General features: G+C 40.9%; 2 protein-coding genes across 3 annotated transcripts; one reads left to right on the top strand and one right to left on the bottom strand.

The window, feature by feature from the left end:
* Positions 1-3,515: 3,515 nt before the first annotated feature.
* LOC306698758 (putative E3 ubiquitin-protein ligase HERC3) lies at positions 3,516-13,258 on the top strand. The gene is given in 23 exon segments (XM_079163228.1): positions 3,516-3,986; positions 4,241-4,364; positions 4,501-4,577; positions 4,685-4,906; positions 5,045-5,136; positions 5,692-5,822; positions 5,990-6,114; positions 6,209-6,276; positions 6,364-6,483; positions 6,614-6,705; positions 6,890-6,995; positions 7,161-7,359; positions 8,846-8,994; positions 9,098-9,214; positions 9,299-9,418; positions 9,609-9,749; positions 9,871-10,020; positions 10,136-10,302; positions 10,427-10,493; positions 10,623-10,693; positions 11,269-11,452; positions 11,599-11,707; positions 12,616-13,258. Coding segments are annotated over 23 exon segments (3,093 nt in total). The 5' UTR covers positions 3,516-3,742; the 3' UTR covers positions 12,834-13,258.
* A 138-nt stretch (positions 13,259-13,396) lies between these two features.
* LOC306698761 (uncharacterized protein) lies at positions 13,397-20,506 on the bottom strand. 2 transcript variants are annotated; one of them, XM_079163232.1, is made up of 3 exons: positions 19,984-20,506; positions 15,808-16,310; positions 13,397-14,968 (listed from the first exon to the last, which is right to left on the bottom strand). In XM_079163232.1, exons 1-3 carry the CDS (start codon positions 20,174-20,176, stop codon positions 14,732-14,734), a joined length of 933 nt encoding a protein of 310 aa, XP_079019358.1. In that variant the 5' UTR covers positions 20,177-20,506; the 3' UTR covers positions 13,397-14,731. The 2 variants fall into 2 exon arrangements, with proteins under 2 accessions (XP_079019358.1, XP_079019357.1); XM_079163231.1 differs by having other exon boundaries at positions 13,397-16,310.

Here is a 20,506-nt window from a genome sequence, read left to right as displayed (position 1 = left end):
GTTTTTTACGCCAAAAGGTCCCCTTTTATTCAGCAGTGCTGGTTTATCTCATTCTTTACTTGGTTGGTAAATGTATTGTTCAAAATAAACAATTGCTCCAAAAATGTCTCCAGGTTTCAGCAAGTTAAAGGCCAGCGAATATTATCTTTCTTTAACTTTCAAAAATGGTTCCATGTGGACACGCTGGATCCCCGGCTGTGAAACTGGAGGCAGATTAAGTCTCTACCGCCACCGTGTGGTTGATGCCGTGCAGTATGTCAAGCTCCAGTTTAACCATTGAATACAATTTGAGAGGTCAGAATCACGCATCTTTTATTTTCTTTGTTGTGGTCTGACAGTATTTTTTAAATATAGATTCAAGAACTTTATGGTCATATTTTTACCATAAAAAAAATTTATTTTTCAAATTTATTGTCTATTCCAAAGGTCGTCAGGGTCCGTGCACGAAGTATAATTAAATTGCCATTATTCTACATGAAATAAAAAGAATGAATAGTAAAAATCCTCTTGCAGGATTATCCTCTGGGATGTGTATAGAGTGCTTCACCATCATGACTTCCCATCGCATGAAAGTTACTTTCAAGCATTCTCACATTGACACTGCCAGCCCATACTTAAATAATATTTTCACATCAGCAGTCTCTGACAGGGTGCACATATTTCTTCTCACAACAGGAGTCTGTATTACAATACTTATTAACAATAACAATAGTAATAACATATAAAACATACTTTCACTCTTCAAATAGTTTTATTTCAAGAAATTAGAGACGTTTACTACCTGTGTCTGCTGCCCGTTGGCATCATGATAACATGGATTTCAGGCGAGCCAATCAGCTCCTTCCTATGTAAAAACTAAATTTCTGACTCTTTTGTCATCTATTATAAAGTAGTACTAATCATTACTATTGCAGCTTCCTTGTTAAATGACATTTCAGTGACACAGAAACTTCCCTCTTCAAAGGACTAATTGAGGGTTCAGACTAAAGGTGAAAGTCAGAATGAAGTTCAGGTTAAATGAGTAGTTTGAACAGTAATGGGAAGTAACAAAGTACATTTACTCAAGCACTAAACTACAAGTACAATCTTGATAGCCTACTTTACTTGAGTATTTCCATTTTCCTTTATACTTGTACTCCACATCTCAGAGGGAAATATTGTTTATTTATTCACTGCCCTACATGTATTTGATCATTTTATTTAGTTCAACAAACAAATAAATAAATAAGTGAGAATGTATTATAGATGAAGACCAAATTCGAGTACAGTATAACATCTGAGAGCATTGCATTTATAAATTAGATAGACTGAGTAGTAATTTAAATTACGCATTTATATTATCTATGTCAGTGGCGGGCCGTCAAGGCCAGCAAAGCCTTCTCTGCAGGCCTAGACAGAATCACAAAGTTATAGCTATTTTATCATTTTTCATAAATACACTTCATGTATTCAAAATATTTTTTCCCCATTATCTTATTTTCTCATTGCACAGCTACTGTGTTCCTCAGTTGCTCTGCTTCCAGTGCAACTTGTTTTAAGTAGAGCTTTTATCCAATCAGATTTCACCCTTATGTTGTGTCTAGGTTAAAAAAAAAATCTGCCCGGAGGCCTTCACGATTGCATGTGAATCTCTATGCAGTTTAAGTAAATGGTATTGTTGATCATCATAGTCTTCAACCAATCACATTTTTAAATGCATCTTGGAGTGTGGCTGCTGCTCCTTAAAGGGGAAGTAGCACCCATCTACCACCTGGCCCCGTGTGATGCCACAATATATACATATATACATGTACGTATATATGTATACATGTATACATATATACGTATATATATATATATACGTATATATATATAGAACCTGTTTATTAACTGTGTATTGACCATTTTACATGACTATATAGCATGACACTTGTTGTGCTTTGACAAGCTCTGACACATGCATTTGAGGACTGAGGGCATGGAACCAGCAGTTATAATTTTTCTCTCATAAAGTTATTGAACAACTTTTTTGCTTTTCATGTGTGCAGTGTCTCTGTGTCAAATGTCATTTAACAAGGCAGCTGCAATAATAATGATTAGTACTACTTAATAATAGATGACAAAAGTCTGAAATAGAGTTTTTAGAAGGAGCTGACTTTTCCCCGTCAAAGGTTTTTTTTTAGGGCGTTTTTCCTGTTCCGATGTGAGGGGGAGGATGAGATTGTAAAGCCCTCTTAGGCAAATTTGTGATTTTTGATTTTGGGCTATAGAAAATATATTGAATTGAATTGGCTCGCCTGATATCCATGTTACCATGATGCCAATGGGCAGCAGACACAGGTAGAAAACCTCTGTAATTTGTTAAAATGTCAGCATTTTGAAGAGTAAAAGTATGTTTTGTATGTTATTACTATTGTTAATAAGTATTGTAATACAGACCTGTGTTTTAAGCAGAAACATGTGCATCCTGTTGCAGACTGCTGCATTGAAAATATTATTTAAGTATGGGTTGGCACTATCTTTGCAAGTATGTTTGTGCAAACAGTAAATAAACCTGAAGGATCTTAGCTTAGTGGCATTACTGTCATGACGACAGAGCCAGATAAAGTCAAAGTTCAGGGTAAATCAATTGTTTTTACAGTCAGACTCATCACAAGTCTCAACACTACAGCCTGAAACATTGACCCAAATAGTTTAAGAAGCCTTAATTAAATAAATAAATTGATATACAGTATAATGAATCATTACATGCAAATAATTCATTGTTTGCGCCCATTGGCAGTTTATTCACGTTCAACTGTGGGAAAGTGGAAGAAATATTACTTTATGACAGTTATATATTATGCTCATTATTTATAATATTTGTTTGTTTCTTTAATTTAGCTCTCCATAAATTGATCGCTGCAGCAAACACGTTTGAAAACGCGCAACTTTTACTTTGAAGGCGAGCTGTCTCAGTTTCCGACTCTCGACTTCCTTGACTCAATTGTCATTATTAAAGTTGTGTATTGTAACAAGCTGATGTTTTGGTGCCCTGAATTGCATTGCACGTGTTCATTCAACGCGACAATAACTCAGACAAAGCGTTAGCCGCGTTTAGGCAGCATCGCCTATCAAACATAAAACTCACACGTAGTAGAACACATTTACATTAACACAAGTAGACCAATGACATGAGGTAATACTCCAAAACGGTCATGTTCATTATACAACGTGCACGGACCCGTCAGGTCTCTTTATTATATTTGTATTGAGTTAAGAATCATTTCAATCATGACATGTGTTGTCTTTCACAATAAACAGGCAAGTTAAGTGCATTAGGTTGATATTAAAGTTATCCAGTTAATTCAACTTCTGCATATGAAACGAAGACGATCGTCACTTCCTTTTCACCAACAACATACCAACATGTAGCTACATTCAACCGTATGCACTTATAACCACCTGTAACGCTCGCGAGTTACAATTCTACTGCAGTGGCACACAAAAAAAGACCATTAAAAGTCATTAATAACCTATTAAATATGATCGTATATGACAAATACCAGCTCAAACAGACACTCGCTGTTTCACCTTTGTTTTTGTCTTCGTTTAAAGGTAACAAATAACGTGACTTGTCGTGTCAGCTCGCGTTTCGTTACACGCAGGTTGTTCTTGTTCCCCATGTTTAGGTTTTGTTTTCCGCCGCTTGCGCCAAAGTTTTGTGTCCGCTCTAAGTTTCGATTCCGAGTCCCATGAAGCAGCCGTCGGTCGGGTCGCGCGGATGCACTGCGACAACATGTTTTCATGGGGAGAGGACGGTCACCGGGGCTTTCGGCTAAAGGGAGGCGTTATTATCGACAGCGGGCCGACAACGGACGTCGGGGGTCATCGTTTAAACCTCGGTTATCACATCGCGGATCTGTCCGCGGGCCGCAGCGCGCTCGCTTTCGTCAAAACAAACGGAAACGCGTTCGTTATTCGCACGAGCGAGAGCCAAGACGGGAGAAGAGTCAGAGGGAAGCAGAGTGAGCATCATGTTGTTACTGCCGGTGTTTATTTATAAAAAAATAATGGTCTATTCATTTATTTATTTAAATCTACCTCTTACTTTGTAAACAAATGTTTTCTCATTTTGCAGTAATAACAAATACATGTGTATATGTATTTATAAAAAAGAAATCAACCTTTTACTTTGCAAACTCGTGCAAATGTTTTTTTCATTTAGCTGTAATGATGATGACTGACAACCATCTCTCTACACCTGCTGTGTTCTGTTTAGAGTGCGTGAAGTGTAAAGAGAAGATTCAGGCCGTGGGTTGTCATGATGATGATGATGTGGTCACGCTGCTGTCCGAGGGGGGACAAGTTCTCTGTGTGGACACGACCCGTGCTTACAATCTAAAGTAAGGAGAAGCAAGGGTTTCGGTGTGAATCGCTGTCCTGAATATGAAAGAAAATGGGGAAAATGGGGCAAAACTTGTCTTTCTACATCTCTGATTCATGCTGATGTCTGTTTTTTGTATTTGTTCGTCCTCTCAGGCCCCTGGAAGCTTTGTGTGACATACCGGTGTCTCAGGTTGCTTGTGGGAGCCAGCACTCAGTGGCCCTCACCAAAGGTGAAGTGTACAGTAAACTGCTACTAATCATTACTACCATAGGAGTAGCTCGTTGGCGCTGTACAGTCTTAAGAAAATAAATACAAATCTTGGTGATTTCTCCACAGGTGGTCAGGTGTACACATGGGGCCGGGACTCCAGGGGCCAGCTGGGTCAGGGGAGGAGCGGGCCCAGCGCCGGCTCCCCCCAACACATCCGATCTCTGTCAGCACTCCCCCTGGTCCAGGTGGCTGCAGGGGGAGAGCAGAGCTTCGGCCTCTCGGTCTCCGGAGCCGTGTTCGGCTGGGGAGGAAACGACCGCGGGCAGCTCGGGCTGGGAGACACAAGAGGTACTGCAGCAACAAGTTCGATCTCTATCTGCTTCACTTGAATTTGAATTCACCTCGTCTTTTTAACATTCCTTTAAAGATGGATTTCACAACTATTTCCACGACATGCAAACTTGAATGTTCATTTCTGTTCTGTAGACAGACACGCGCCAACTCCTGTTCATTGTCTGAACATGAAGACAACTATTCACATTTCCTGCGGAAAGGACCACACTGCCATTCTGACAAAGGTTGGACTTCTACTCTTTCCCCACTCGTTCATTAGTTACTTCCCATGTATGTATTTTTGTGTCCACAAGTCTTGCCATCAATTTGACATATATAATATTTACGGTACATTGGCATGTGCACACGTAACATTAACAGATGTTTTGGCTAATCGGGGGGCCTGCCAACATATTGCAACCATTTAACTTGATATGGCGAAAGTGTTCGCAAACAGACGCTTATTTTCACATATACAGTATATATCAATATCCATATAGAGGTTTTTCCCTAAAAACAACAGCCTGCTTTAGCCAAAAACAATGCTAATGAGAGCACTGAACCAACACAGTAACGAGGCCGTAAAATCCTCCAAAAAATGTTCCATGGTTATTATAAAATATTTATTATTACAGCTTAAATTTAAAATATTATAGATTTTTCTCTGGGTTTTATAGAGAAAAAAGAAAAAAAATATTACATTTAGTAAAAGATTGCTTTTTTAGAGAGAAAATAAACCATACACTGACTTCTTAGATTTCCAAAGACATAACCATGGTTTTGTCTGGTTGCTTCCTCAGAATGGTGCAGTGTTCACATTTGGCTCTGGTCAATATGGACAGCTCGGGCACAACTCATTCAGCGATGAACTACGACCTCGGCTTGTTGCAGAGCTCTGGGGGGCAAAGGTCACAGAGATTGCTTGTGGACGGTACAGCAAATCACCTTTTATATTGCAATTATTCTGAGAATTTCACTTTGTCAAAGATTACAAGAGCTGCTCTAATGAAAACTATACTTAAAAATGTAGTCAATCAAAGTATATTCACACCTGTGACGACGTTAAAATGTTGTTCGTAATATATAACACCTACTCAGGCATCACACATTAGCGTTGACGGACTCCAAGAAGGTCTACTCCTTCGGGTGTGGAGCGCAGGGGCAGCTGGGACACGGAGAGGAGAGTCATCCGTCCGTGCCGCTACCGGTTCAACTGTCACAGGGTAACTACGTTAATAAAATAACTGAATGAAATAATGTGAATGCAAGGAATGGTGTCACGGAGGGGATTACACTTTCATTCTGTTTTTATTCCAGACACGGATGATGCTCGAATTAGAAACATCTTCGCAGGAGGAAACTGTTCGTTTGCAACGTGCGATGAGGTACTGACTTAAATACATACAGCACAGACCGTGATGGTCGGCGTCTTAAAGATGTGAAACATCAACTCAGCCCTGTTTATTTAGCAGGACGTTGGCGAGGAGGCAAACGCCGACGGCGTCAACAACAAAACACAGCATCGTCTCGATGACATGATTGACAAATGGACCTCCAAATGTGATTCAAAGCAATGGAAAAAGATCAAACAGTAAGTAAATTGCATTGGCGATATATTTTCAATCTGTTTATACTTTATCGAGCTGTCGGATGTTTTATGATTCATTTAAGTCACGACTTACATTAATCATTTGGTTCCAAAGCTTTTAACAGTTTTCTCAGTGCAACGGACTGAAAATGTTAAATCTTCACAGGGAAATCTGCAGAACGTTCTCCTCTGCATCCTGTCTGAATACAAGCTTCCTTGAGCAAAGGTGAACACATTGCACTTCATCACACGTGATGAATGTCAATGACGTTGGTGACCTCTTGTTTGCGCCATCATCAGCTCGAACTTTCAGTTCGTCCAATATTGGTTTATGGGAACACCACTGTGCCTGAGTAGCTGTTCTGAATGTGAGCTTATCTTTTTCTTTTTTTTTTCTTTTATGTTTTTAGCGAAGACAAACATTTCCAGACTTCACCAAAGTACTCGGGCTTGAACTTGTCAGTCGCACGACGCGCTTTTAAGAAACTGGTGAAGGAGGACAATGTTTTTGCCGAGGTATGTAACTACAATCTGTGTAATGTGCACGAACGGTTTCAAAGTTAGTTAGTAATTACTCTCAAAACACGTTCATAATATGTCTGCTAACTTGTCTGAGGCGTTTAATTAAAAAAATGACCAAATTCCGTTATTTTTCCCTTACTGTCCTTTTCAAACCAACAGGTCGAGGCTGCTGTGCTGCTCTTGCTTCCTTCCCTTGAGAAGAAGCCAGCGGGGGTGGAGGGGTTGAGGATCTACCTGCTTCTCAATGAGCTCCTGCATGTGATCCAGAGCCACGAACAGCGTCGAACGAGCACAACTCTCGCTGAGGCGGTCGCTGCTGCCGTCCTAAACTTGTCTGCTGACAGTCTCCAGGTCATAGGTACTGTCGCCACCGCACCGTGTCACATCAGCAAAATATTGTTCATGATAACACATTACAGTTAAAATCCTTGAGTTTCCATGAAATTTGTTTCCCGTGCTGGATTCAGACCACCCACCTGAGCATGAGGGGCTAGCAGGAAACAATGCATTCATGTAATCCTGCACAATGTTATCTCACTGATAACAGCCTCACACTCTCTCTGCTGGTCATCGTGGCTGACTCCTCTGGTTGCAAAAAGAAGTCTATGGAAGTGTATGAGACAATGACCCAATCCCAACCTCCAGACTCACAGACTTTGAGGCTCGCTCCCATAAAGTCCGTGAGGGTTTAGGGCTGTCCCACTGTCAAATCTTTGAGTGTTTGAGGGCTCTCTGGCAGACATTTGGAGCCCTTTATGAACCCTTTCCGTAAGTCAGCATTAGATGCAGACTTTGCCCAAGGGAATTACCCACAATTCATTGCAATGTGACGTTAAACACGGGGTAACCAGTGGAAGCATGGAGACATAAACAAAGGTAAACAAAAAGGACGGCACGTGTGTGTTCAGCCTGGAATATTACATTTACTCAGAAACATTAAGGGTTAAAGGTGGAACATAAAAACACATGAAATTACAGAATATTTATTTATTTATTCATCAAACATTTAATTTAGTGATTGAAGCCGTTTTGACAAAACGAGTAAATAGATTATTTGAAATGACTCATCTTGTGAGGAAAGAGCCTGGAAGACGTTCAAATTAGGGAATAAAAAGTTAAAATAAATACCCACAATTGTACATCATATTTTGATGTTCTCATGTTGACGTGATATGTTGCTCTTAGAGTCTCTCACACTCAACCAGGTGACCCCAGTTTGAGCCATAAATCAGGGTACGCTTTAGGGCAGGCTTACTGTGATTGACAGGTCGCTGCCACGACATTACCTGGTCTGGGATTTGTCCGAATTTTAGTTTTACAACTTTAACTCTTTCACAGTGTGTTTTCAGTTCGTAAAAGTACATTTTAACATTTGTGGTCACCTAAAAATGTCTTGTTCAGCGTTTGGTTGTACTTCGCTCCACCCTTCTGTGTCACTTCTGGTTGTAAAAAGCCAAGATTGTGACGGCGGCCAAAAAGTCTGCCATATACTTCTAATCTAATATAAAAGGCTAGCGTACGTTCTGTTTGTTTTACTGATGAGAGGGGAAAAAGAAAGCCTGTTAATTCCGCCTGAATACAAATGTTTTGTCTCATTTATGAAATAGTTGATGCGTATATGTTTTCAATAACACATGCATGAAACAAAGTTGTGATTTATCAAACGTATATCTCTTTGAAATCGCTAGTTCACCGATTCAAGATAATACAAGGTGATGTAGAAATGGCAGTAAAAATGGTCAACGTTGCTTTAACACTGCTTTAAGATATGTCTGTGACATCTGCTCAGCTGTTAAATGCTCACTGGCGTTAATGTCTGCAAATCTCCATGTTGTCTTCCTCAGGGGACTGGTGGTCCTCACTGCTGCCCTCCACCATGGTTGAACATGTTAATGTGTGGAAGCAGGCCCTCTCAGTGATCCTGTCCTTAAAGCCTGTTCCTCGCAACTCTGGAGTCAGAAACCTGCTGCTAGTCCTCAAGTACATGTACAACGTTAGTATCACTTATTGTCCGTGTTTTCTATGAACGTCACAGCATAATCCTATACACTTTTTAATTTTATTTACTTTTCCCCTAATAAACACTTCTTTAAAAGGCCAACAGCAGGACTGCAGAACCTCAAAGGATGCCAGAAACCGACTTCCGTTTGTTGATTGACAAAAACTTTCTCGTTGAGGATCTGCAGATTTGGATTTTTCGATCACAACTCAAGGTAAAAAGAACACATTGTTAAATAGTTCGTGAGGTAAAGCCATGATGCTGTCCCTCCTTCTGGGAGGATGATCTGTAATCTTGTTTTTTTTTCTTCCCTTTTCAGTATTTGCATATTGAGCCACTTATCCTGTGTAGCTTTCCAATTGTGATGGATCTGGAGTCAAAGAAATTTGTTTTTGACGTGAATGCTGAGTACACCAAGGTAACTGAAACCTTAAACATGTCTCATGAGAACTAACCTTGACCCACAATACTGTCAAGATCAAGAAATCTGTTTTTTTCAATGTGTGTCATTGCAGTATGATAGAATACATGTTCTCTGTGTGAGAAACACTGAAGTTAGCACACAACACAGAAATGGTGTAATAATGAAATCTTGAACTGTATTCCAGAACGAAGCACAGGACCCTTTGGATGTGTTGTGGGGATTGGAGGAGTATTTTGTTCTGGACCTGAAGCGAGCATCGGTTTTGGAAGACACCTTTGAACGACTTGCTGCTGCTACTCCCGCTGACTACAAGTTACCACTTGCGGTAAACATGTATTTTGATCTGATAGCCACAAGTCCCACTTCAAATCTTGCATTGTTGTATATGTACTCTTGTATAAGCTATACCAGGAGGAAAACTTAGTTTGTACCATTTTGTCCTCCAGGTTTATTTTGATGAAAACTTCACAACCGTAGATGATCAGTATCTCTACAAAAAAGACTTTTTTCATGAACTGTTTCACGAGATGATGTCAGCTGAGTCTGGGATGTTCATGTTCAACGACTCCAAAACACTGGCATGGTTCCCCTCCACAGTAAGACTTTACATCTTCATACAGGAAAATAAATATTCAATTCAGATCTTAAATTATTATCATCCTATCTTGTTTCTAGTCTTCTGATATAAGTTTTGTCTTCCATCAACACCAGGCCACAGAGGAGGACCAGAGATACTTCCAGTTTGGGGTTCTGTGTGGATTGGCTTTGTACAACCAGTACATCATACACTTACCCTTCCCGCTGGCTCTGTTCATAAAGCTGCTGGGTGTAAAGCCCTCACTGTGGGACATGATCGACTTCAGCCCATGCGTTGGAGAGTAAGAGGAAATTAATATATATTTTAATCACAAATGTTTGGTTACAGTTGCTGAGGTCTGGTCAAAACATACTGAAAACCCTTTTTTGCTATCTTATGTATTATCTCTTTTATTTTGCTTCTAGGAGTCTGATGAACATCCTGGAAGTCTACGAAGATGATGACATAAAAAACCTCTACATGGACTTTGTAGTATGTGTTTTACAGATAGTCAATAACATAACATAAAATAATATGTCATTACTCCTCTTTCTGAAATCTATCATCATTTATCAAAGCAGTAACCTCACTATCTTCTTCTTTCTGATAACTGATCAATAGATCAACTGGGATGGCACAGAGGTGGACCTTGATCCTAAAAATCCAGTGAAGCCCCTGACGGGGGAAAATAAGTAAGGACCATGCATTTTTGTGACTTTCTTGTGTGCTTTGTTATTTGACAATAATTGAAGGAAAACACTCAATCAGCATTAATAGATGAGAACACATCAAAAGTTTCTGGCAGAGGCTGTTTTTAACACGCCAGACAGTTTGTTACACAGAACCATCTGAGAAACTGTTAATGGAAACTGTTTGGAAAAGGGCAGGCACTTTCAAAAAACAGTAGCAGGTGATTTAATGAACCATCATCGGCCAACTTCAACCAATCAGCAGACTATCCTCAAAGCAATTCTTTAGGGCAACCAAACTGCTATTATCAGTAGAGTTAACATGAGGATATAACTGTATCATCTGCATAGAAATGAAAAGATTTATAATATCTACTAATTATGTGAACAAGAGGAGGCAGGTTAAAGAGAAAATAATGAGGCCCAGAGTCGATCCTTGAGGTATACCACAAGTAAGTTTTGTGGACGAGGAAATTAAGCTTCCATTGTTCCACAGGAAAATACAGAGAGATAGGATTTCGATCACACACTTGCTGCTCCGACCTTTTGTTGAAATGAAACTTTAATCTGCTAAACAGGAAGGAGTTTGTGGATGCCTACGTGAATCATGCCTTCAACACATCAGTGGAGGGCGTGTTTCAGGAGTTCAAGCGAGGCTTCTTCCAGGTGTGTGACCAGGATTTGGTGAAGCTGTTCCGACCAAAGGAGCTGCAGGAAGTGCTGGTGGGCAAAGACTTCCATGACTGGGCGAAGCTGAAACAGGTACAGTCTAGAACAAGAGCTCTTTGCATTCTAGTTTTCTCTGCAACTGATTTATTGCATCCTCATCCCTGCGTCGTGCTCGATTTGAATACTAAAAATGATCTTTAACAGAAGTGATTGTAACAAGTCTGTTTCACTGTAATTAGAACACAGGTTATGAGGGGGAGTACAATACCACACCACCACACCCCACCATACAGATGTTTTGGGAGGTTTTTGATGAACTAACTGAGGATCAGAAGAAAGCTTTCCTTTGTAAGTATTGTCCCACAATTTGACATTTAAAAACAATTACAATTTATTATTTTGACTAGACTTGCTATATACGTGCTGAATGAAGAGAAAGCAAATAATCATCAGAATCTTATTATCAATATTGTTTTATCGACCAGAACTATTTAAATCTAGATGGTTCATGAATGTTTTCACATTTATTGTTCTGTCAGCCCGCTCTCACAAATTGGTGTATTAACGACACAACAATTTGTAAGTCCTTTTGCATGGAAGAACACAGTTTTTGCCTTTTACGTGTAATTTGTACGCCATGTAGTCTGTACTGAGTGCAATGTAAATGCATCCGCCTTTTATGCTTTGTTCTGAACCAGTGCCAGGAGACCGGTGTTCGAGACGGGTCGTAAAGTGTTTTTTTAAAGTTGCGTTAGCATCATTAGCAACGTTCATGATGCAAGTGACGTCTTCTCCTGTTTTCATATGTATTTTACTTACTTTAGGTACTTATTTAAGCCCAACCATGATGTTTATCCTCAACCTAAGTAAATGGTTTTGTTGTGTTACCGTAGTTTTGTAGCCTAAACATAACTGCGTTAGTTTCATGGTAAGAAAAGCCTAATGCGAAGCAATGACACGTGGTGACTCATGCGTATACACCTTCCCATGAGATCGGGTTGATTCTGTAAACTCGGTATCTGGTAAGTCTTTTGTCGGAAAAAATGCCCTTGCGGAGTGGGTGATGTTTTACCAGCAACTTTAGTTGCCTGGAGTCAATCAAACAACTGTTCTCCTTAGCATAAGCAGCGACAACATTTTGTCTAGCTCAAAAGTCTGACTTTGGGGAAGGGCAGTGCAAAGCTTAACACTTAGGATGTCACAAAAATAAATGAAAAGGCAAGAAACTCACTGATTACCACATTCCCCTCCACTAGGGTTCGTGACTGGCTTTGAAAGGGTGCCCATTCTTGGCATGGAAACGATCGAGATGACAGTCAAAGTTAAAGGAGTTGGGGACCTCTCTGATGACGAGCACTATCCTGAGACACATACATGTTACTCAATCCTGGAGCTGCCCTTATACTCAACCAAGGAGATCATGCAAAGCAAGCTTACTGAGGCCCTGAGCAACAATAGGAGAATCTACAAGTGATGGAGGGTCTGCGCTGTGGCTGTATCTGTACTGAACAGAGGACTTAACATTGTAATAGAGCACTTTGTAAATGGCTGAACAAGGAGCAGCCTTTGTAGCTACTGCTAATGTTACTGTGTATTAGCAAACGTGAAGGGTTTATATTCTTTATAATGAAGATGTGTGGTGGATGTACATAAAAAATGCATAATTTATAATGAAAACATGGATGTACATAGTGTATATGTATGAACTGTATCTGTTGCAGGGGAATCTTAAGTGGTTTTACAAGTGTCTCATCTCCTCAGGCAATAAAGAGTGTGATAGAGTTTGTTATTTTGGGGCCAAGTTGCACAAAAAGTATTCCATACAAAATAGATGTCAACAGCAAAGCATACTCCTCTCTAATAGAGACTACAATGTTTGCTACATGTAACGTTTTTTCTTGTTGGTGCAATAAAAAATGAAACTGGTTTAATTCAACTGCAGCATCTCTTGCATAACTCCAGACCCCGAAACTTTGAGCACAACAGTCCACTTGTTGAGGGCGCATACATTGATAATAAAGATAGAAACGAGACACATTTTCACGAATATATGTATATTTAATATATATTTATATATATAAGATTTTTTTAAACTTTTAATTAAATAAATGCCAGTAACATCCACAACTACATACATACCGCAAATGCTTTTTTTCAGAACAGTGCTTTTAACAGTACTAAAGTTGTTTTCTTCAGTATCAAAATTGAACAGCACACATTTTCTCGGCGAAAATATAGGAAACCTACCAGCAAAAGTCATTGATCACTATCGCCATCGTCCTCCTGTGCACTAAAACCATTGAAGTCCTCTTCTTCAGTGTCGGAACAGCCTCAGAATTGCTTCGTTGCACTCAGTCTCTTTCGTTTGCGCTCTCAATGTCACTTTCCTCCCGAGGCAAATCCGCCCTTGAGCTTGCGCCGTCCTCCTCATCACGCAGCAGTCCAGCCGTTCGGAACCCGTTGGTGATGGTGGATTCTTTGACACTGCTCCACGCTGTTAGGATCCACTGGCAGACTTGAGAAAAAGTTACTCTTCGCATGCGGCCAGTTTTTGTAAAGGATTTCTCGCCGCTCGTCATCCAAGCCTCCCACTGAACTCGGAGTGCCACCTTAAATGAACGGTTCACACTAATGTCGAGGGGCTGCAAATACTTTGTTGTGCCCCCAGGAATCACAGCTGGAATTGAGTTTGTCGTCTTGATGGCTGCTTTCACAGAATCTGTTATATGGGTCCTCATGCTGTCCAAAACAAGCAAAGCCTTTTTTCTGTGAGAAAATCCCCCCGGTCGCTTCCCGTAGCATTCATTCAGCCATTCCTTCATTATGCTTTCTATCATCCACCCTTTCTTGTTGACTTTTTCGGCGATTCCTTTCGGGAATTTTTCTTTTGGCATTGTCATCCGCTTAAAAATCACCATGGGTGGAAGCTTGAGTCCGGATGCTGTGCAGCTCAGAACACAAGTGAAATGCGTTCTCTCATGGCCAGTTGTTTTCAGAGCGACGGACGATTCACCTTTTTTGTTAACAGTCCTAGTGAGAAGTAGGTCAAACGTCAAAGGTACTTCATCCATATTTATGATGTCGTCTGGTCCAATGGAATTTTCGGCTATCTTTCTTTGAGTGAATTCGCTGAAGTTTGTAATTTTTTCCTTGAAGTCGGGAGGGAGTTGCTGACACAGTCGTCCGTGCCCTAATTGACAGGCATTTTCGTTGCATAAATCTGAAACACCAAGATGGTCCACCTCTAAAATCTTCAATATTCTTTTCGGTGGCGATTGTTTTAGCTTTCAGTCGGATCTGCACGGTGGAAACACCTCGGCCGTCTGCTCTCTGTGTGTTCACCCAGTCTTCAAGAACGTTTTCAAGTTCGGGTCATCTGCTTTTCTTGCCTCTGAAAGCTTTTGTCGTCTTTTTGCAACGAGTCAGTTCTTCACGCTGCCGTCTCCAGCGTCTCACCGTCGATTCATTGACACCGAGCGTACGTGAAGCAGCTCTATTTCCTTCTTCGACAGCCAGACGGATCGCTTTTAACTTGAAAGCCGCATCATGTGCATTTCTTCGTGTCTTTTCCATGATGAGGGTGCGTGCACGAAGCGCAAAATGGGTGATCTGAAGAATTAAGTGTGAGTTAGTTTGCCGAAACAGTTTCATTGGTCCACTGTGACCTGTTCGGTAATTTCATTGGTCAGATTAGCCGCATCGTTGTAAAAGCCGTAGTCTCAAAGCGTGTGAAAAAAAGTAGCGGCTTATATGCCGGAATTTACGGTACTGTTTTTATACAGCCCATGTGAAGAATTCCCCTACTATATGAGTCTGTGCATTCTTAGTTTAAGACTCTGGTCTCTCTGAACACTTGTCTCTTTTAGAAGATTGTGTTGAGAAATTACTTTACTGACGCAGGTAAAAAGTTACCTGCTCTGCTATCTATATCACTTTCTATATCACTTTCCTCGGGTGATTGGGTAAAAGGGCTAAAAGGCATCCTTTCCTGTGTGGGTTTTCATGTGTACCTTTAGACCTCTGTTGTAATTAAATCTTTTATCACAAACTGAGCAGCTGAACGGTTTCTCTCCTGTGTGGATTCTCATGTGTTTCTTTAAATCTCCACTCTGTGCAAAAGATTTCTCGCAAACTGAGCAGCTGAAAGGTTTCTCTCCTGTGTGGATTCTCATGTGTCTCGTCAGATCTCCACTTGCAATGAAACCGTGATCACAAACTGAGCAGCTGTAAGGTTTCTCTCCTGTGTGGATCATCATGTGTTCCTGTGAAACATGTTTACGTGCAAAAGATTTCTTACAAACTGAGCAGCTGTAGGGTTTCTCTCCTGTGTGGGTTCTCATGTGTGTCTTTAGATTTCCAGTCTTGCTAAATGTTTTCCCACACTCAGAGCATCTAAATAGTTTCTTACCAGCACTACATCTTGAATCACTTACAAACAGTAAGTTTACCTTAACAGGTTTCAAAGAGTTTAAACCTGACTGAGGTTCTCTGGTCTCCTTCCAGTCATCAGTGTCAGAAGAGTCTCCAGTCTTGTCACCAGTATCTGGTCCTTGATGTCTATCTGGATCTAAGTTCCCGTCTGGTTCTGGTCCTCCACAGTCCTCTCCATCAGCTTCTGTTTCCATCTGTTCAGTTTGTCTTTGATGAAGCTCTGAGGACTGAGCCTCCTCTTCACCATCTTCACTCTTCACAGGAGTGAATGACAACTTGACATCAGCCTCCTGCAGCCCTTGAAGCTGCTCTCCCTCCTGACTGGACCAGAGTTCCTCCTGTTCCTCTTTAATGTGTGGGGGCTCTGGGTCCTCCTGGTCCTCTTTAATGTGTGGGGGCTCTGGGTCCTCCTGGTCCTCTTTAATGTGTGGGGGCCCTCGGTCCTCCTGGACCAGACTGGAGCTCCACTCCTGCTGCTCAGGGGGAACCTCTTCTTTAACCACCAACAGCTGCTGGACGTCTGCAGGAAAACAGTAACACAGAGACGTTACAAAGACATTTTAGTATTGAGCAAATAGTCTCCTGTACGTACACTTTTTTTCCTGCCATCATTCCCTCTCACACTCCCTGTGCACAGTTACCAAACAGACATGCCGACACAAATTGTAAAGACACAACGCACCAATGAGGTCATCAATAGCTTACATGGCAAAAAAGTGTGGCACTACCCAACATTGTTATGAAGTATTCAAAGAACCTGCATCCTCCATAAAGTCCGGCTGAGATTTGATCATGTGAGCAGTTATAGTTGACTAATGTACGTAAACCTGCCACCGTAGAAACAGTGGATAGAACCTTCAGAAGCAGCCACAGCGTAACCGTTTCTGAACCAATAACACTCTACCTTGGTAGTCAGCCGTAGAGAACATCCATGTTAAGATGATGAGACTGAAATGTGACAATAACGACAATGACACAATCTGAACTAATAAACTTCGTCTAGAGACTGCTCTCAGGAACCTAAAGGTCAAGGTAGAACCCCCCCACCCCCCTCCTACACACCTACACACCTACACACACACACACACACACACACACACACACGATTGTTGTTATGCTTGTAATTGTTTGATAGATGTATATTATTGATTTACGATCAGTATTGTTCAGTAAATAAACTTATATTTTAGGGAGCCGTTTTCTGTGATGATTTTGTGTTGTGATAACAGCTGGATGTTATAGTCAGCGCTCGGATTCAAACCTTCACCGTTCACTCAGGATGTGGTAAAAATACTTTGACTATTTAGTTTGGTTATTGGTCACTGATCCCAGGGATTCCCTGTTATTATTGATATATTTTAATAATTCTATTGATGTCAATAATTACATTTTCACACTTGCCAGTAACCAAACCCGCTCCTGCCAGATATGAACACATGAATATCCACACAGGTCTGTATGTGTCACGATAACAAGGTCTATCTATGTTGTATGATTGTTTAATTCAGTGTGGCTTTGTGGCACAAAGGCAGTAGAACTGCCTGTGCCAAAGCACACTGACTGTAATCCTGCGGGCTTATTTTTCTTATTCTCCATCTGCCACCCCGAATTTCGGCGTGTATCTAGTCACACAGCGTTGCCAACAGCGGCGTGAAAAGTATATCCGAACGTGCGGCCCGATCGGGAATGGTGTGCTAAGACTTTTATAAGAGATTCGCCCAGCGGTTTTCCCGAAAATCCCGAAAAACGGAGCAAAATTGGCCCATAGACTTGAATGGGGTTTCGGCGTGAAGAGAGCAAAAAAAACACTGAACTTTGGACCCATATTGACAAGCCATACTTTAAGATAGAAAAATGATTTAAAGTTTAAAACGTAGACAAAACGCTGGAGGTTATTGAGCCAAATGGACATTTTGATAGCTAGCACAGTTTTCATGAAGTCGCAGATGAAGTTTCAGGAACATTTTGGCTCCATTTCAGATTTTATAATGGGTGTGTATTGCGCAGCTCGTTAAGGGCTAGAGTGAGGGCATAATTGTTAGAGTGGAGCAGAGCAGGAAAATATTTTGTGATTTCTGAAAACAAATTGCTCAGAGTGCCACAATTTGCACACCTCATGCATTATTTTTTGCAAAAAGTTAGCTAATGGTGTGCTGGTCTAGAGAAATGACTGTGGAATCCAGCACATTTACACATTTTTCACTACAGACCTTAATTGACAGGAAAACCAGCTTTCTGCTCCATAGAGACCAATGTTAAATCTGACCACTCATTTCTCAAAGAAAGCAGACGGTACCACTTTTGTACATTGCTCTGGAGCTCACATTTTTAACACCACTAACATAAAAAAGCACATCACCATGTTCGCAAGAGTCTTATCTTTCTCACGGTATCCTTATTTTGGCACTCAGACTCCTACTTTTTGTTAAAAAGTTTTGTTTCAAAATCACTGTTTACTGTAACGTTTCTTAATCAGTTTGCTTCTAACGCCAGGTGCGTCCTCACCATGGCAACCAGTTACACACACGCATGCACGCAGGCTCTCTCTGTCTGTCTCTCTACACACACTGTCTGTCTCTCTCTGTCTGTCTTTCTCTCGCTCTGTCTGTCTGCCTGTCTCACTCACTCACTCTGTTTCTCTATATCTTTCTGTCCCCCCCCCACCCCTCCCATTTCAAAATAAAAGCCCCACAGAGTGAATCCTAACTGGAATACTTGTGATGAAGCCTGTCATTTAATAACCTTTGTGTTTGTGTCAAACATTATGAATATGTCTCCTCTCCCCCTCTCTCACCCACCCAGTCCCACCCTTTCAAAATAAAAGCCCCATAGATTAACTGTATCTTAACATGAAGCTCAGAATGAGGTTCGTACAGAAATGATGGGAGCGTTAGCTCCCATCATTTCCAAAGGCTTCTCAAACAAATGTATTTATCTCAAATAGAGAAATGATGGGAGCGTAAGCTCCCATCATTTCCAAAGGCATTACTAGTAGGCATCACGTAATGTGAGGAGAGGCGTTTCCCTGCTTTTTCTCCATGAACAGGCTGCATGTGCACAGGTGATTCTGATTGAGCTAATTAGTGAACAGAGGCTCACAGACTCACATACACACACTGTGAGTCTCTGTTCACTAATTAGCTCAATCAGAATCACCTGTGCGCCTGCAGCCTGTTCATGGAGAAAAAGCAGGGAAACACCTCTCAAACAAATCCTCAAACCCCCATAACCGTAGCTCCTATTGCTCCGATATGACTACATGAGAGGAATGATGAGTTGAAGAGCAGATCATGTGAAAAACTTTACTGGAGCAACGGAGCCTCTCCCAGCTGTTAGCAGACTGTTTTGCTAGCAGGCGAGTGAGCTGTACCCAGCATGCAGTTCGGCGGTGTAATTTTATAAATGTAAAATGATTAGTGTTACAAATTGTTTGTGTCACAGACTGTTGTGTCGTTGTGATTTGCTCTGTTAAAGAGCGTTAGTTGTGGGTTGTTCATTGTTATAAAGTAATGACCATGACTAGGGGTCCCTCTCAATACACATAAGAAAACTAGCTCCAATGCTGACACCATTAACGGTGGACAATATATTTAACTGCCTGTTGAAGACAGACAGCACTTGATCCGGCTTGGTGTGTGAAAAACTCACATGTACAGGAAATTGAAACCGTTATACAAGATTAAATTCAAGAGTATGGATTTTAAATGCAGAAAAGAGAGAAGCGATAACTCAATCGAACCGTAACATCGGCCTGTGTAGCTATATATTGCGACGTCTTCCGGCAGTAGAAGCCACACTGTCAAAATTTCTTGCGAAATTTTCTAGTTCATTCTATCATTGATCAGGTTGTATTCACTGATTTATATCCAACTGTTTGGTACCGTTCTGCAGCTGAGATAGTCCATATTTAAAATATGGAAGAAATAAATAGACTATGCAAGTAACTAGTATTAATTCTGTAAATTAAGGTTAAATGTTGTAATCAACTCCATGGCCATCGACCATGAACATATCAAAGAGAACAAACGTGTACTTTAAGTGTAAATATGTTCTGTTATCTAGAAACTGAGAGAACAGACCAGAAGAAGAAGATTCATTCAATCAACCGAGTCTCATTCCAAACTACATTAAAAGTTATCAGTCGCAGCATGAACAGTGTTTGAGAGCTGAGAGAAGAAATAAAGTGAACCCACGTGCTCTTTGTATCCGGACTTCAGGGTTTAAAACAGCGTCCAGTAGTTTCCGTTGTCGCTCGTTTTCCTCTTTTGAACAAGAAAGTGCCTCCTCGTACTCTGCTATCGTTCTTTCAACCAGACCAAATATCTCTTCAGCAGCCGCAGTTAGACGCTGGTTGACTAAACATCTCAGCATTTGGACTTTAGACATTTCCACTAAACCACAGAAACTTTTCCTCCGGACAAACTCCGTTAAAAACTGTTTGCTCACTCTGACCTGCTGTACTAGGTTACGTTCGGGTCCGTCTACTTCCTGCTAGCATGCTAACTTCATTAGCTCCGTAGGACACCGGGAAACAATCCAACAGCGACAGCAACTTTTCCTCCAGATAAACTCCGTTAAAAACACCGTTTACTCTCCATTAAACTCTGACTAGCGCTGTGTTGACAACTTCCGTCCCGTCAGTCTGTTTCCAGCGAAGCATGCTTAGCTAATTTCAATAGCTTTGTAGGCTACCGGGAGATGAGACTTCTTCTTCTT

This window comes from Pholis gunnellus, assembly GCF_910591455.1.
Source record: "Pholis gunnellus genome assembly, chromosome: 7".
NCBI lineage: Eukaryota > Metazoa > Chordata > Actinopteri > Perciformes > Pholidae > Pholis > Pholis gunnellus.
Note: the sequence above shows the minus strand (reverse complement) of the source record. Positions and strands in the feature narration are given on the sequence as shown.

Excerpts from the sequence above, each read along its gene's own strand:
- LOC306698761 (XM_079163231.1), bottom strand. The coding sequence starts at position 20,176 with ATGTCTAAAGTCCAAATGCTGAGATGTTTAGTCAACCAGCGTCTAACT. Across the intron at positions 16,311-19,983 it reads AGTCCGGATACAAAGAGCAC|ACGTCCAGCAGCTGTTGGTG; the intron begins GTGGGTTCACTT and ends GTTTTCCTGCAG.